The 15,219-nt window shown below is 32.6% G+C and overlaps 1 protein-coding gene across 1 annotated transcript; it reads left to right on the top strand.

Moving 5' to 3' along the window:
• Positions 1–4,101: 4,101 nt before the first annotated feature.
• On the top strand, positions 4,102–15,170 carry LOC106056182 (phosphatidylinositol transfer protein alpha isoform-like). The gene is made up of 10 exons (XM_013212797.2): positions 4,102–4,251; positions 6,652–6,682; positions 7,333–7,520; positions 8,009–8,108; positions 8,826–8,903; positions 9,345–9,425; positions 9,950–10,039; positions 10,344–10,439; positions 11,126–11,248; positions 11,638–15,170. Exons 1-10 carry the CDS (start codon positions 4,220–4,222, stop codon positions 11,689–11,691), a joined length of 873 nt encoding a protein of 290 aa, XP_013068251.1. The 5' UTR covers positions 4,102–4,219; the 3' UTR covers positions 11,692–15,170.
• The last annotated feature ends 49 nt before the right edge of the window (positions 15,171–15,219 follow it).

The following is a 15,219-nucleotide window of genomic DNA, read 5'->3' as shown; positions in this document are numbered from 1 at the left end:
TAGCCCATGCGTCGGGGGCTAGATGCATCGGAAATAGCAGTGCTTTACATAGGCATTGACTTGGGTCTCTTCTAGACAGAACTGTGTGTTCATACAGGTTTTTTTTTTTACTGTTTGACGCTCAAACAGGTTTTTTTTTAACTTAGAGCTCAAAGAGCCTTCAGCTCAGCTTTTAGACGATCAAACGGACCGACTTTCTCAGCTAACAGGTCCTGCGCGGAGGACCGGGCATTTTCCTGCATTTCTGTGCTTCGGAAACTCATTATCCTTAGGTCTAAATGTAATATTTGTCCTAGTAAAAATATGGCAGGTAAATTAATTTAAGAAGGGATTGGATGAGCATTTAATTGTTTAACTTCATCCTTGTCTCAGCAAGTCTTGTAGCAGGTCTGTCCAGTTACCACAGAAGTAGTCAATAGAACGATGGTCCTTTAGTCGGAAGAAATTAGTGGTTAGAAGACTTTAGCATTGAGTGGTTAGTAGACTTTAGCATTGAGTGGTTAGTAGTTGAAATGTCTTTTTCAAAAAAAGCTATAAGCTATCCCGATAAGATCAACGTCTAATCTTTCGACTCAGGACCGGACACAACAGAATGCGACAACACATGTACCGGAAGCTCAAAATTGGATCCAGTGAAATCTGCCCATGTGGAGTATCACCAGAGAATGCCGACCACGTCCTCCAAAACTGCTCTCTTCACCAAGAGGCCCGAATAAGACACTGGCCCCAAAACACCCCAAATAGAAAGAAAACTATATGGAGAGCTCCCTAATTTGGAAACCACTGCGCAGTTCATCTCATGTATTGGTCTAATCATCTGAACACTCCAACATAACAATGAGAACGAAGAAGAAGAAGAAGAAGAAAAAAGAACTTTTTGAATCAATCTTGTTTCTAACGTCATTGACGAAACAAAAAAAGGTTCTTCTTAGAACAGTGCTTTCCAAACTGTTGTAGGCCTACTTCATGATTTGTCACGTGCTACTCTCGTGGCAACTTTTTATGATTCGGTCTCTCAAACTTGAGTTGAGATTCTATCAATGTATAAAGCCAGTTTTACTTCATTGAAATTTTAAAACTTAGCACACAGACAGATGTCAGATGGAAGAGACATCTGAAGAAACTTCGTTCCGAATTCGTATAGGGCCTAATACTTTCTGTTCTCGACGACATGACGCAGTAAAACTTGAGATAATTTCGCCGTTTAGTATGATATATATGAATGGCCATATTTCCATCCAGAAACAAGAGGTATTGATAGAGATGACAGATAATCAGCATTACCCAACAAAAAATAAAAAATTCAGAAAATCAGTGACAGAATACTTGATTCAAGCTAGGAAAGATGCTAAGGTGGTTTCGTCTCTGCTACCTTTCGGCTCGAAGTATGTATGCGAAAAGAAATTTTTCTTCCATGACAAGCATAAAGACGAAACCAATAAACTGTTAGCTCTTGGAACATCGTCTGCTGGTCTTTGTAAGCATACTTTCTCCACGGATCCATGACATGATGACTAAGTAGCAACTAGCAAGAGCACGTTTCACACGAAACACAGCACAAAGAGTCATTATACAAAAAAAAAATATATAATGCATAATAGCTTAGTCTTAAACATGTTCTCGTAAGCGAGAATATGACGTCAAATAGTTGCGCTTCTGACTTTTCATTCGTTTAACATTCGAAGAGAAACGGACCATATCTAAAACATGTTTTTTAATAATTAAAGTTTGAATACTTTAATTTCTGTAATAGTTTACTACGGTCTTTGTCATCAATTAAAATATATTCAAATTTATAATAACTTTGCCTACAATGCCAATGCAGCTGATTTCCCCCCCCGCACCCCCCCCCCCCTCTTTTACAACTCGTTATAATTATACTAGTCGACCGGCCGCGTAGCATACGCCGCTATTTTGCAGGGCCGGCCTTATGCCACTGCAATCTATGCGACCGCATTGGGAACCCGCACTTTCATTGGACCCGCGCTAATTTTAGGTGTATAAATTATTAAATAAAACCATATTATAACTTAAACAGATTTCCCGCGCCCTCCTGTCGATTTACCAGGAGCAGCTGGAAATCTCCCGAAATTACAAAGTATACGAAAAAGTCCTTAAAATATACGGAAATTTATTGACAAAAATTGTCATTTTTGGGTGTCATTCAATATGGAAAACGCCAATCCTATGCGCGATAAATAAAAACGGCATTATGCATTAGCCGTAATAGTGTATTCTGGTGAACGAAGCTTCTCGCACCTCAAACTAAATGAAGAATTACTTGAGGTCAACAATTTTCAAAGATAGATTGAAACATTTGGTAATTCTTGCTATTGAGCGTGATCTATGTAGGAAACTGAATTATCATGATATACTGTATGACTTTGCTACACGCAAGGCTTGTAAAGTAATTATGTACGTAGTAAAGAATGAATAAAATGCATAGACGAATTCACTTGTTCTCTTTCCATGACTTCTCGGTCACAATGGTTAAGTCCGGCGCTGCTTGTTTATACAATGCTTTACATGTTTCGGATGTTCCTTCAGAGTGGAAGATAGTTTACTTCTTAGTCCAAACCTCCCGCAGGACGAAGGGGGTGGGAGCGGGCAGGGTTTGACAGTCCAGCCCGCAGCCATCCGCAGCGACGTGTGAATACCCACTTGTTCCCCCCCCCTTTTTTTTTTCATGGATTACTATCCGCAAAAATAAGAGAGTGAGCTTTCTTTTACTTCTTGCTCTTGCTGTTGGGGGAATAAGAGAATTATATATATATAGATATTATATAGCCTAAACATTTCACCAAAAACAATGGTTGTAAAAATGAATGTTTTAAGTTAAAGTTCCTCTTTCAGACCTTGTGGTCTATAGAGTCATCTGGTTCTGTGGCCCACGGGCATGCTATTCTGCCTCAAAGTGAGCCCGTATGGAAACGGTTACTTGAGGGGTTAAATGAAGGGCAAAACAAAACTTCCATGGGGGTGTCCACGGGTAGGCGAGAGTTTACCCATTGCACGGAGCGGAGTTGAAAGAGAGCCCTCACGACCCTGTCGATAATCCATGCGCCGTTCCTCAAGGGACCGTTTACACTAATGACGAGTCCTCCACGGTTAGCTTGGTACAACATAGAAAAATGTCGGAGGTACCCGGTGCACTCGGCCTTCGGCCGTGTCTAGCCCATGCGCCCGGGGGCCAGATGCATCGAAATAGCAATGCTTTACATAGGCATTGATTTGGGTCTCTTCCAGACAGAACTGCGGTACACACAATTTTTTTTTAACTGTTTGACGCTCAAACAGGGTTTTTTTTTCAAACTTAGAGCTCGAAGAGCCTTCAACTCAGCTCTTAGACGATCTAACGGTTATGTGGCCTCCAGTTAACGAGGGTGTAATGTGGCGAGCACAACGACCAACCGCCTTTAATTTTCCCCAACTAATGTCATCAGATCTGGGTGGACTCAGAGGCGCCCGAAGATCCCGAAATGAATTCGAACCCCGGACCCCGGTTCGGAATTCAAGCGCTTTACCACTCAGCCACCGCGCCTCCTCTAATTTTTTTTACATGTTCGGATTTGTTGTTCAGAGTTGAAGATTATTTATATATATATATATATATATATATACTTCCAAGTCCTAATGTCCCACAGGACGACGTGGAAATGGCAACGGGCATGGCATGAACAAGGGACCGTTGAAATGAGGAGTTTAAAAAATTTGAGTTCCATGTGAGAAACACACCAACCGAAGAATGTTTGCTTAACTTAAGCCCAAGGCCAGCCCTGCAAGTAGGCTATATAGACATACAATTTTATTTAAAATAAATATTTAACGCGTCATTCTAATAATTTAAAGATATTATGTAACTATCAATCTTATATAGGCTAGTAATATCTAGATCTAGACTAGATAGAATGTTTTTTTTTTCTTTTGTTCTACACCGGTAAAAGTGTGTATTAACACCAGCTGAGCTGTGCATAATGCTTTCGAATTAGTTTTCAATTTGTCGTAATTTGAATAAATAATGACAATAATAATCAACTGTTTTGATTTTTTTTAGTTACATTATGTTTAGATATATCAAAATATTTGAATAAATTAAAAGAATTCGTGAAAATAACCTTGCGAAACTAAGATTTGAATAGGCGGAACCCATGACGTCACTTTGATGCTATCCCACCCCGTGTGTATGGAATAGAATTGTTGTCGTAGGCAAGGAAACAAAATGCAACAACAAGCTCACTCAATTAAAGAATTGTATGTAAAATGATTATTTAGAATGTAAAATTAGATCCTTTAAATGTGTATGTAAATTCACACTATCCTTAATTTTATTTTCAAGGATGATTTCATAACAATATTTTGGACTCAGTACTGTTACACAGACACTCTTGACTTGACTGACTGACCAGATTCGTGAGTGACACTGAGTGTGAGAGTGAGATTCTCCTAATCTAGATTTGACCAAGAAAATCTAGATCTATGATCTAATTTAGTCTAAATCTAGATCTATATATAGACCTAATAAAATACTTTGATCTATCATCCTATGCTAGATCTAGGTAATAATAATGTAAATGAACTAAAAATGTAAAATGTAATGGTAATAGTCTAATAGATAAAGTCTAGTCAGTCTAGACCTCTAGACTCTAGAATAAAGTCTAGAACTAGAGAAGTATAAGAAGTAGTAGAAGTTAGTTATCTAGATTATAATCATTAATAATCATCATAATAATCTAATCTAGATCTAGACTAGAATCTAGATAAAAATAAATCTTTTTAAGCTATATCTTTAATCACAAGTCAGACTAATCTATTCTAGGATTCTAAAACTAGATTTTACTAGATAGAGTCAATAGAGATCTATAACATAACTAGAATTCTTAGATCTAGTTTAACTTGTAATTTGTACCCTTTGTGTCAGGATTTTGTGATTTTACCATCACAAAAGAGATACAAGACACAGATAGCAAAGACAAACAGACACAAACACTCTTTTGTTCACCTGGCAATCAAATCATTAAATAAGAACAATCTGGTATAAACTTTGTCACATGTAAATTATGAGTGAGTCTGGTGTGAATGTACACTTTGGTTTCTTATAGTTATAATGTTTTTTGTTTGGTGTAATGCACAAATTGTAAGACAAATTTCCTTACGGATAATAAAGATTATTATTATTATTATTAACTAGATCTATAATGATAATCCCATCTAAGATTAGTAAGATCTATATTTAAAATATTATTATTATCTATATAGATTCTAGTCATAATAAATTTAGTAATTTATCATTTAGTAAATTCTAGTATGATCTACTGATCTATATATATATATATATTATATTCTAGATTTAATATCTAGTATATATTCTAGTAGAAAAATCTAGATCTATATTAATTATTATTCTGTATATATCTATAATGTATACTCTATACTAGATTCTAGATCTAATTATCTTAAACTTTTAAGTAAGTTTAAGTATATTAATTTATAGATTAGAGAGTCTAGAATCTATTTTAATTTTATTTTCTATATCTAGTGTCTAGCTGAGTAGTACTACTACGCTCTTACTCTTAGACTAAAGTCTAGAATCTGAACTCTAGTTTATAAAAAATATGTTAGTTATAGGCACATTTCTCGTCCCATATGCTAGGACAAATTAGTACAAATACTCCTTCTTCCCTAGTGCTATTAGAGCATGGAATAGTTTGCCTGAGCTAGCCAGGAAAACCAGTGACTTGGCAGAATTTAAGTCATTGGTTAAAATGCATGACGCGTAGGATGTAATCATCTTCTTTTTTGAAGTAACATCTTTATTATATAAGATTATAGTCTATATGAGTTTTATTTTTATTATTTTGTATGTATATAATTTATATATATATATATATATATATATATATATATATATATATATATATATATTTCTAAGCTATAACAATATAGGTCTAGATCAAGATTTTTATTTAATATAGATCTATAATTATTATATATTTTATATTATAAGACTATAAGTATTTAAATAGTTTCAAAGTAGTAGTATTACTTAGATCTAGACTCTTTATTAGATATATAGTACTAGTCAGTTAAGTTATAATACTAAGTCGATCTAAGAAAGAGAGGATCTTGGAGGATAATTGTATAGACTACTCATCATGATACATCAAATTAGATCTAAATTACTAATCTAAATCTAGATAAATTACTAATCTAGATCTAGTTTCTAGTACTTGTATATCTAGTAGTCTGTACTCTGATCTTGAATCTTGATAAGTAGGTCAAAGTAGGTCTAGTTTCTTGTATTTCTAAATTTGATAATGATCTAGATGTAGATCAAACACATTACCATTAAATCTAGATTTAGATCTAGGCCTAGATAGTAAGCTATCTAGATCAATTTGTAAGCTGTCAAAATTGAATATTTGCAGTTTTTAAGTGATTGGGATTAACTACCTACTTTAGACTTTTAGGGCCTAAAAAGAATTAAAATCTACCTCCTTCTTCAGATTCTTGCTATAGAGAAGTAAAGATCTAGTTATAGTGGCTAAATATCTATAAATAAATGCAAGTACAAGCCACTAACTTACCATTCAAGATTTTATTTCTTATAATTTAAACCTAAAAATCTAATTTTGCTGTTATTTTTATTTTCAGTCGTATTGTGCTGCCTATGTCAGTTGAAGAGGTAAGGATGCACATTTAAACATTGAGTTGATTTTAATAATTTTTGTTAATTATATTGACAATGACAATTATTTAGTCTTCATGTGTTTACCAATCTTTCTTGGTTGAGTCCCTTTTTAGCAATTTCAATAATTTACTTGTTTTGATGATTTTAATTGAATCAGGAACATCATTTTTATTACTAAAGGCAATTAATGAATCATTTATTTATTTTTTGTTTGGTTTGTCTTATGTTAATTATTTAAAAAATACATTAACATAAATACTAGTAATGTTATAAAAGAACTTTGGCAACATAAAATCCTGAGCCAAGCATGTCATCATTCTATCATTACATCCTATCATGTAACTTGACTGATTTGTAATCAGTTATGTAGTGACACAAACCTCCTCTGTGGTTTGAAAATTTAAAATGGAAAAAAAAAAATTTAAAATTGTTAACCCACCTACCACCCCACTCTGTTTTAAAAGTCAGAGCTATTAAATAGAAGCCATTTATAGCACTTCACATTCATTGACAAAGATGCTTTAAAAGGTGAAGAAATAAAAGGACATATTATATTTTAAATTCTTGGTAAGATTATATATATTTATTAGTTTGTCTTTGTGTTTTTAACTTGTTTCTTTTTTTTCCCCCATTGCAAACAACAGTACAATATAGGACAGTTGTGGTCAGTAGCTCAAGCAAGTAAAAATGAAACTGGAGGTGGAGAAGGTGTGGAGGTTAGAGTTAATGAGCCTTTTGATGAGACAACACACCCCCCAAACCCTAAACTTTTTGCTAACGGCAGAGAATACACAACAGGGCAATATACACATAAAATCTACCACTTGTCCCAGTAAGTATTACACTAGGTCACTGACTAGATTTTTAAAAATATACGTTTGGGAAAGGGAGGGGGGTTCACATTGTATTTTAGGATGATTATTATGAAAATGGAAAGTACCTGCATACTCAGAATGACTTTTACTAGTTTACTAATGGGGATGTCATGGGGTAAAAAGTGACATTAGAAATAGTAACATTATAAATGGATTATATTTATTGTCGCAAGTATGTAGAAGATGAATAAATACTTGAATACACTGGTAAATGATGATCATGTGAACAAAAGAGGATATAGATGACCTAATTTAGACAGTAGCAATGAAAATAAAAAAGTTTTATTATAGTAATGGTGTAAGTAGCTTGAAGTTGTATATACTAGTGTTGGTAGTTAGGACCTACAATCAAATTAAGGATCAAAATGTAAATAAAGAAAAGATCATTGTGATTACTTTTACTTTAAAAAACCCAACTCCAATACATTTCTTTTTCTTTCTACAGAAAAGTTCCTGCTTTTGTCCGACTTTTAGCACCAAAAGGTTCTTTAGAAATTCATGAACAAGCATGGAACGCTTATCCATACTGCAGAACAGTTGTCACAGTAAGTATAGCATGATAAATGATAAACAAAAAAAACATGTTTAAAAGCTTCAAAAAGCAAACAAGAATAAAAACATTTGTCAGGACTTTCTGGTTTCATATTTCAGCATTAATAAGTGTAATTTTTACTTATAACTATTATATGTTGCATCTTGTGTGTGTGCATATATATATATATGTATGTATGTACTAAAGTTGTCCACCCTTTTAAACAAACAAAGAATCTTTTATGTGCCAAATATACAGTCCATTTCAACCAATTTTTTTGGTCAACTGCCTTGTGAACAAAGAATAACCAGTAAATGTCACCGGATTTTTTTGACTTAGCAAACAAATGAAAACAACTAGTAAAAGTACAATCTACATCAGGTTTGTGCATATGCTAAAGTTAGATCCCTTAGACAATTTTAGTGAACAGGTTTTGATTTTTTATTTCAACCAATTTTTTTGGTCAACTGCCTCGTGAACAAAGAATAACCAGTAAATGTCACTGGATTTTTTTTGACTTAGCAAACAAATGAAAACAAAAATACATACAAGTGGCTCTCCCCCCTAGTCAATTTTAGAAGGGGGAAATACATAAGAGTAGCATTTATTAAAACTAATCTGAGCCCCTGAAATGTTCTAAGTTACCAGATTTTTTTTTTTAGAAAATATTATCTTTTAATTTGTTTTTCTTATGATGAAGACTTATGATCTAATAATTAATATTTTTCAGAATCCAGATTATATGAAAGAGAATTTTTATATCATTATAGAATCTTTTCATGCCCCAGACAATGGAAACACACCAAACGTAAGTGATCATTTTTTGTCAGCTTAGCAGTTTAAAAAGTATTTTGACATCAAATTTATTTGAACATGTTTCTGTCCTATGTTAATTCCTTCATAGTAACACTGATTTATTATGAGTAAATAGAGTTTCTACATTTTAAGGTCTTAATGTTCTGACCGTATGAACATTTTTGTTAAAAAGTTTTTAGAATGTAATTAACAATAAAGAATAGATAATGCCATGTTATGATTTTGAGATGAAATTATTTTTTTTTACACTCATTATAAACTTATCTGTGTCATAATAATATATCAGTCTGATATTTTGTGGATTTTTATATTTGACCAGAAATGTCAGGCTCAATGGTTTAAAAACTTAATAGATTATTTTATAAATTATTTTTGTCATTGAAGGAAGAGTTGTTAAAATAACAATGTTCTATTTTCAAATCCCAATATTTAGATTCATGGCTTGACAGGCAGAGATTTAAGTGCTAGGCAAGTGGTAAAACTGGATGTTGCTAATGACAAGGTGTCATCAAAGGTAGGGTAATTTTTTTGCTATCACTTTTGAAGATGTTTGTGCTCATTTACCATCTTGTACTCAATATGATTGGCTGGTAGTCTAAGTTATTTAATTCTGTAAAGTGTAACTTGTTCTGCGATGGGATGTGGCTTCAAAGTAGTTGTACTATTTGTAGCCATGTTGTTATTCATAGTAGATATCTTGAGGAATAATCCTGAGTTTTATTCTTAGGTAAAATTAAGTTCATTTGCAATTATTCATTGCCCTGATCACATAACACATTCATAAATTTTTTGGTCATAACGACTATTCCATGCAGAATTTCAGGTCTGAATTACATTAGTTAATTTTTTAAATCTTATAAATGGGTCATATTGGTGCCAATATAAATGAGCGACATCAAAGATACCTGAAATCTGATTGGGTGCCATAGGTACATTTTGTATTACATTCTTTTTCCTTTTAAACTCTTTTACTGGTAACATTAGAAGTATTGTGTCCACAAAAAAAGGGACTAATGAATTTGTTTATTTTTGTAACAGGATTACAAACCAGAATGGGATCCTTGTTTGGTTGGTTCTCCAAAAGCAGGCCGATCACCTTTACCACATGATAAAAATGGCAACTGGATGGTAATATAACATTTTTTAAATATAATTTTAAATTTATTTAATTTTTTTTGTGGCTATTATAAGCATATTGAAATATTCAGGTAATTTTTTTAGGGATATGACAGTTAAAGTACTAATAATTGGATTAACATTAAACTAAAAAATGGTGATATGAGACAAAATAGAGAAAATAATCAAAATATTTTTATTATTCTAAAAGGTTCTTGTTAAGGCTTTTTTAAGATAAATGTGACTTAATTAAAATGGCATTTTTATGGTTGCTAATTATTAACATTGGTTCATTATTACTTGATATGTATTTCAGAACAATGTAAGCCCAGTTATGTGCTGCTACAAATTAGTGAAAGTTTGGTTTAAGTGGTTTGGCCTACAGAAAAGGATGGAGAATTTTATCTTATCCGTAAGTCCAATTTATAAGAAAAAAAAATTGTTTAATTAAAATGCATTCATACAAATATAGATTCTTTGACCCAGTTGTTACTGCTAATGAGGGTTTCATTTGGTCTTCACAAATTCCCATAATAAATGTTATGTGCTTATTAGAATTAGGTGAAATCATTGGCCTAGCTTTAAAGGAAGCAGCCAGCCTCTGGTAATACATCCATAGGATGATGATGAGATTAGAAAAACTCATTTAATTATTAAGCTGGTTAGCTGCTTCTTTTCTCTTAAAAATTCTTTTTTTTTTTTTTTTTAATTAAAATTATTGCTTTAGTCTTCCATGCTCCTTATAACATGCTCTTTTTTGCTCTGGTTTAAACTCTCGTGGATTTGTGAAGCTCTCTTTGCTGCCTCTGTAAATATAACTCATCTTGAAACTACACACCATATTCGCACCATCATATGTTTTAGTAACTTATTCCGAAACTTTTTGGACATTAATAGAAGAAATTTACCATCACGTTATAATTACAGACACATCTAGAAATATCAAACTCCTCATGTCCCATTTACCATTTCCCCTGAGGCTTTTCAGATTGAGCTAAAGTTACATGGAAGTTGAGATTTATTAATCCTAAAAATCTGTTTTCGTTTTAGTGGCATCAATTTTGTTCTAACATAAAATGTCACTTGTCACTGTTTCAGCAAGAGCAGCGCTTGTTTCTGAATTTTAATCGTCAAGTAGTATGCTGGACTGACCAATACCATGGCATGACAATGGCTGATATTAGAAGGCTGGAAGAGCAGGTCAAAGAGGAGCTGGAAAGGGTGAGTATAATCTGATGTTTTGAGCTTTAATCTTGGACTAAGAAAAATGTATTCCACTATGTTTTACCATGTTTCTAATTGTGAATATTTCTACTTCTTACTATTTATTCCAAAGGTTTATCATTACTCACATTGCAACTACTGTAAAATTTGAGTCATGGAAAAGCATACATTGCTTTGTTTTGCTAGACTTCTGCCATTTTAATCTTTTAGTTCTGTAATAGTGTTGTTGTTTTTTTTCTTTTTTATAAAATGAAGAGTTCATTGTTTTTTGTTCATGTTATATTCTTTGTGATAAATCTTACAGCTTTCAATTGATTTTATCAATATCCTAAATAATACACAAAAAGGGTAAAATTAATATTATTTTATTATTCTTTTTAATATAGCAACGAAAGGAAGGACCATTGCGAGGAATGACAGCGTCTGAAGATGAAAAATGATGTAATTTCTTATTTAGGCCCAGCTTGTAAAATGTGCTCTTGGTTCTATACTAATTTCTGTAGCTCTTTTTCTGTCGTTCTTGTAATGTTTAGTCACAGCATCTTATAGTCAGGCCTATGGTCTCTTAGACTCAAAATCGAGGTCTTGCATTCGTGGCGGCTAGCCAGAGACCAATTTGTGACTGAGTGGGGCATATTTTTAGCAAATTTGTAACTAGTCCTTGTAACTACTAAAGGTTACATTAATTATATACCCATTAGGCTGGTAACTTTTGAAATTCACTCATTTATGCTAATTTTACTTAGCTTATGTGACCAGCCAATCTAAAAATATGCCCTGGACTGTACTGATATTCTTCTCATGTTCCTGTTAATCCTTAGTCTGTGAGCATAGGTCATGTAGTTATAATGAACTAATTGTTGTTTCCTTTTTCTTTTGTATAAGAGATACACTTTGATCCTTTTTTTTTTCAACACTTTTTGGAATTTAGAATCCAATGTAATGACTCAATGTTAGATAATAAATTATGTTAGTGGGTTCTAATTGTATAATTAGATCATTTAAAAATTGAAACCTGACTATATGTGTCTTTAAATACATTAGGTTAACAAGCCACCATTCTTATCTCATTAACAAACTTTTTTTTTTTTATTCCATGAACTGTTTTTATTATTTATTTAATGATTATTGTATTTAGAAGTTGGAGTGCTTTTGTTTTGTATTTTTTTCAGCAGATATATACAATCATAATTATATGTTTTTATTATTATTAATCATGACATTGTGTTAAGCATCAATAGTGTTAACTGATTTACTGTTGAAATTAATTGCAATATGATTACTGTTAGATAGTTATTATCATTATGATATAAATTTAAGCATTAGGGGGTGAGTGGGGGTTATATTAGCAACAGTAAATACAAATGATTGACATAACATCTTGTGAAAATGTAAATTCTTATCTTTTAATTACCTTAAATTAGTAAATGAATTTTTAGCAAGACATAACATTTGTTGTCATAATCATTTGTCTAACAATTTCACAGCATCTTATAGTGTGTATGTGTGTCAGTATTTTGTATTTACATTTCCGTTGGTGTAAATTTATACAACTTTGTCGATTTGAAATCTTATATTTATTAAATGTTACTGGTGATTTCTTCAGCAATATATTTAGTTTTGTTTTCATTTTCTTTTTTGGCAGATTGATTTCCCCTAATTTTCTGGCTTGGTAACATGTGAAAACGTTTCTAATCTGTATTCTTTGCTTTAATTACTACATCTAGGTTTCCCTTGAAATTATTGGCCTTTTTTTACAGCTTGATATTGACATTGAGAGCTGCAACAAGCACCTGGCTAGGGAAGAAAATAAACACCACTATTGTGGTCTCGTGAATATTTCCTTTAGGTTTGCTTTAGCAAGTGAAATAAACATGTCTTTCTTATATTACACTCATTGTTCAGTAAGTGGATGATACATTAACAGATCTCAACTCTGTTTTGTTGAGTATAAAATGATTAATCCACTTTGGTTGGGGTTAAAATGGTGTATTTCCAAAATTTAAGTTACTATCAAATATAGATTGTTTCTTTAAGCATTACAAATATTGCAACAGGAAGTGATCTACATTTCAAATTGTTGGATTACACTAAATTAAAAGGTAAAACTTAACCCATTCGAGTTGGAAACTTGTAACATGGATGACTTGCTAAATGGTGGTCATAAGGTTATTTCTATATATAATTTTTTTTTAAATCCCTTTTTTTTTTTGTGTTTGTGAAGTTGAAGCTCTGAAAAAAAAAAGGAAAAAAATATCTGCACTATATTTCTATTGTTTCTTGAGTTGCACAGAGGTGTTTATGACATGTGAACAAGAGTTTTGCAAATTGAAACCTGCTTAATCCAAATCGGTCCATTCCATTCCTGCATTTTGAAATTAGAAATTCTGCTGACAGCCCTAGTGTTGCACTGGTGTGAGACAGATTTTTACCAAAATGTTAGCTAAATCCATCATTCAACATCTAGTCTCATTATGTAGCTGGTCTATTTTTGCTTTGTGCTGTTAATGTTTGATCAAGAATAGAGCTTTAAAAACTTATAGCTGGCTCTCCCACTTTATTTTTTTTTTTTAAAGAAACATTTGCTTAATGTATGTATTAATAAATATTTTTTTATATAAAATGTAAAGCAGTTTTATGTGAGTTAGCACCTACCTATATATTGACTTGAGTTTTATTATCACACTATATTCCTAAGGCTTTGTTTGTTCATTAAGTTGGTTTTGAAAGCAGCTATATGCAAGTGACATCACTCATTAGGATTGTCAAACTTTGAAAATATTGAATGGCAAATGATAGATTTTTTAATTAGGTGGATGAATGTTTACCAGATTAATAATCATCACTGTTAATTAGCTGATCTTTTTTGTGATTTGGATAAATGAGATAGATTTGAGAGAGTAACCTTATTAGGCATTAATGTTAAGCAAAGGGAGGGAAGAGCATAGGTGGCATTATCATTGACAAGTGTAATTCTATAGGCTTTAAAAGTTTTAGGCCCAGGGGAAGGGAAAAATGGTTTTTCAAATGCTGTTTAAATTCTAGACCATTTTACAATGTACTGGTATGTAATAACAGCTCAATGAGACTATAATAAAAACATATTTTGTACTCTGGTATTTTTTAAAGTGTTCAATTTTTAAATTTTGTTTATCTGTACTATGAAATAGTTCGATTAAAGGTGCATTATCTTCAATTCAATAGTGTTGGAAAGGTTTACTTCTACAATCTTCATCATATCTCTCATCTGTGCCTGTTGTCCCGTCTGGGGCATAGGCCACCAACCAGCTTCTTCAGGCATCTCGGTTCTGGGCAAGTCTCTTCAACTGTCCCCACGTCTTACCCATCTGCTTGGCATCTGCTTCTAAATCGTGGTGCCATGTAATCCTGGGGGTTCCAGGATAGGGCTTGCCTTTTTATGTTGGATGCAGGATTGCGAATGGTGTGATTTATCCATTTCCAGTGCCTCTGAAGGATATCTACTTCAATGGGCTGCTGCTTTGTTCACAGTTCCTCATTCAGGATCTTGTCTGGTCAGCGGCTCATGAGAATCTTCCTCAGGCAGGTATTCACTCAGTTAAAACTTGTGTGTCAATGCAAGATGATTGTTTGTTTTGAACTTCTTACTTTTGTTTTGTTACTCTAGCCCTATTTGGGTGTTTTGCAAGTGCACAAAAACATGTGTGCCTGTTAGCCCAATAGGACACTATATTTCATAGCTTGTCAAAGGATTGATGTTAGACTATTGGACTACTGTCATCATGTTGAATACTTTTAATTGGTAAAGTCTGGAGATTCTTGACTAAAACTTTCTATGTTGACTAACAGGTTACTTTACTTTACCTACAACACCAACTGTATTTGTATGCTGTAAATTATTTAAAATTTCCATCTGTAACTTTCAAGATTTCTTTGTCCTTTTTACAAATTGCTCTAATAGATAACGTTTTTGTTTTGTTTAGTTTTGT

Source organism: Biomphalaria glabrata, chromosome 12 (genome assembly GCF_947242115.1).
Source record: "Biomphalaria glabrata chromosome 12, xgBioGlab47.1, whole genome shotgun sequence".
NCBI classification, from domain to species: Eukaryota; Metazoa; Mollusca; class Gastropoda; family Planorbidae; genus Biomphalaria; species Biomphalaria glabrata.
Note: the sequence above shows the minus strand (reverse complement) of the source record. Positions and strands in the feature narration are given on the sequence as shown.

Bases quoted from the DNA above. Each gene is read 5' to 3' on its own strand.
- LOC106056182 (XM_013212797.2), top strand. From the start codon at position 4,220: ATGCAACAACAAGCTCACTCAATTAAAGAATT. The intron at 4,252-6,651 runs GTATGTAAAATG...TTTTATTTTCAG, and splicing joins GCTCACTCAATTAAAGAATT to TCGTATTGTGCTGCCTATGT. The intron at 9,426-9,949 runs GTAGGGTAATTT...TTTTTGTAACAG, and splicing joins ATGACAAGGTGTCATCAAAG to GATTACAAACCAGAATGGGA.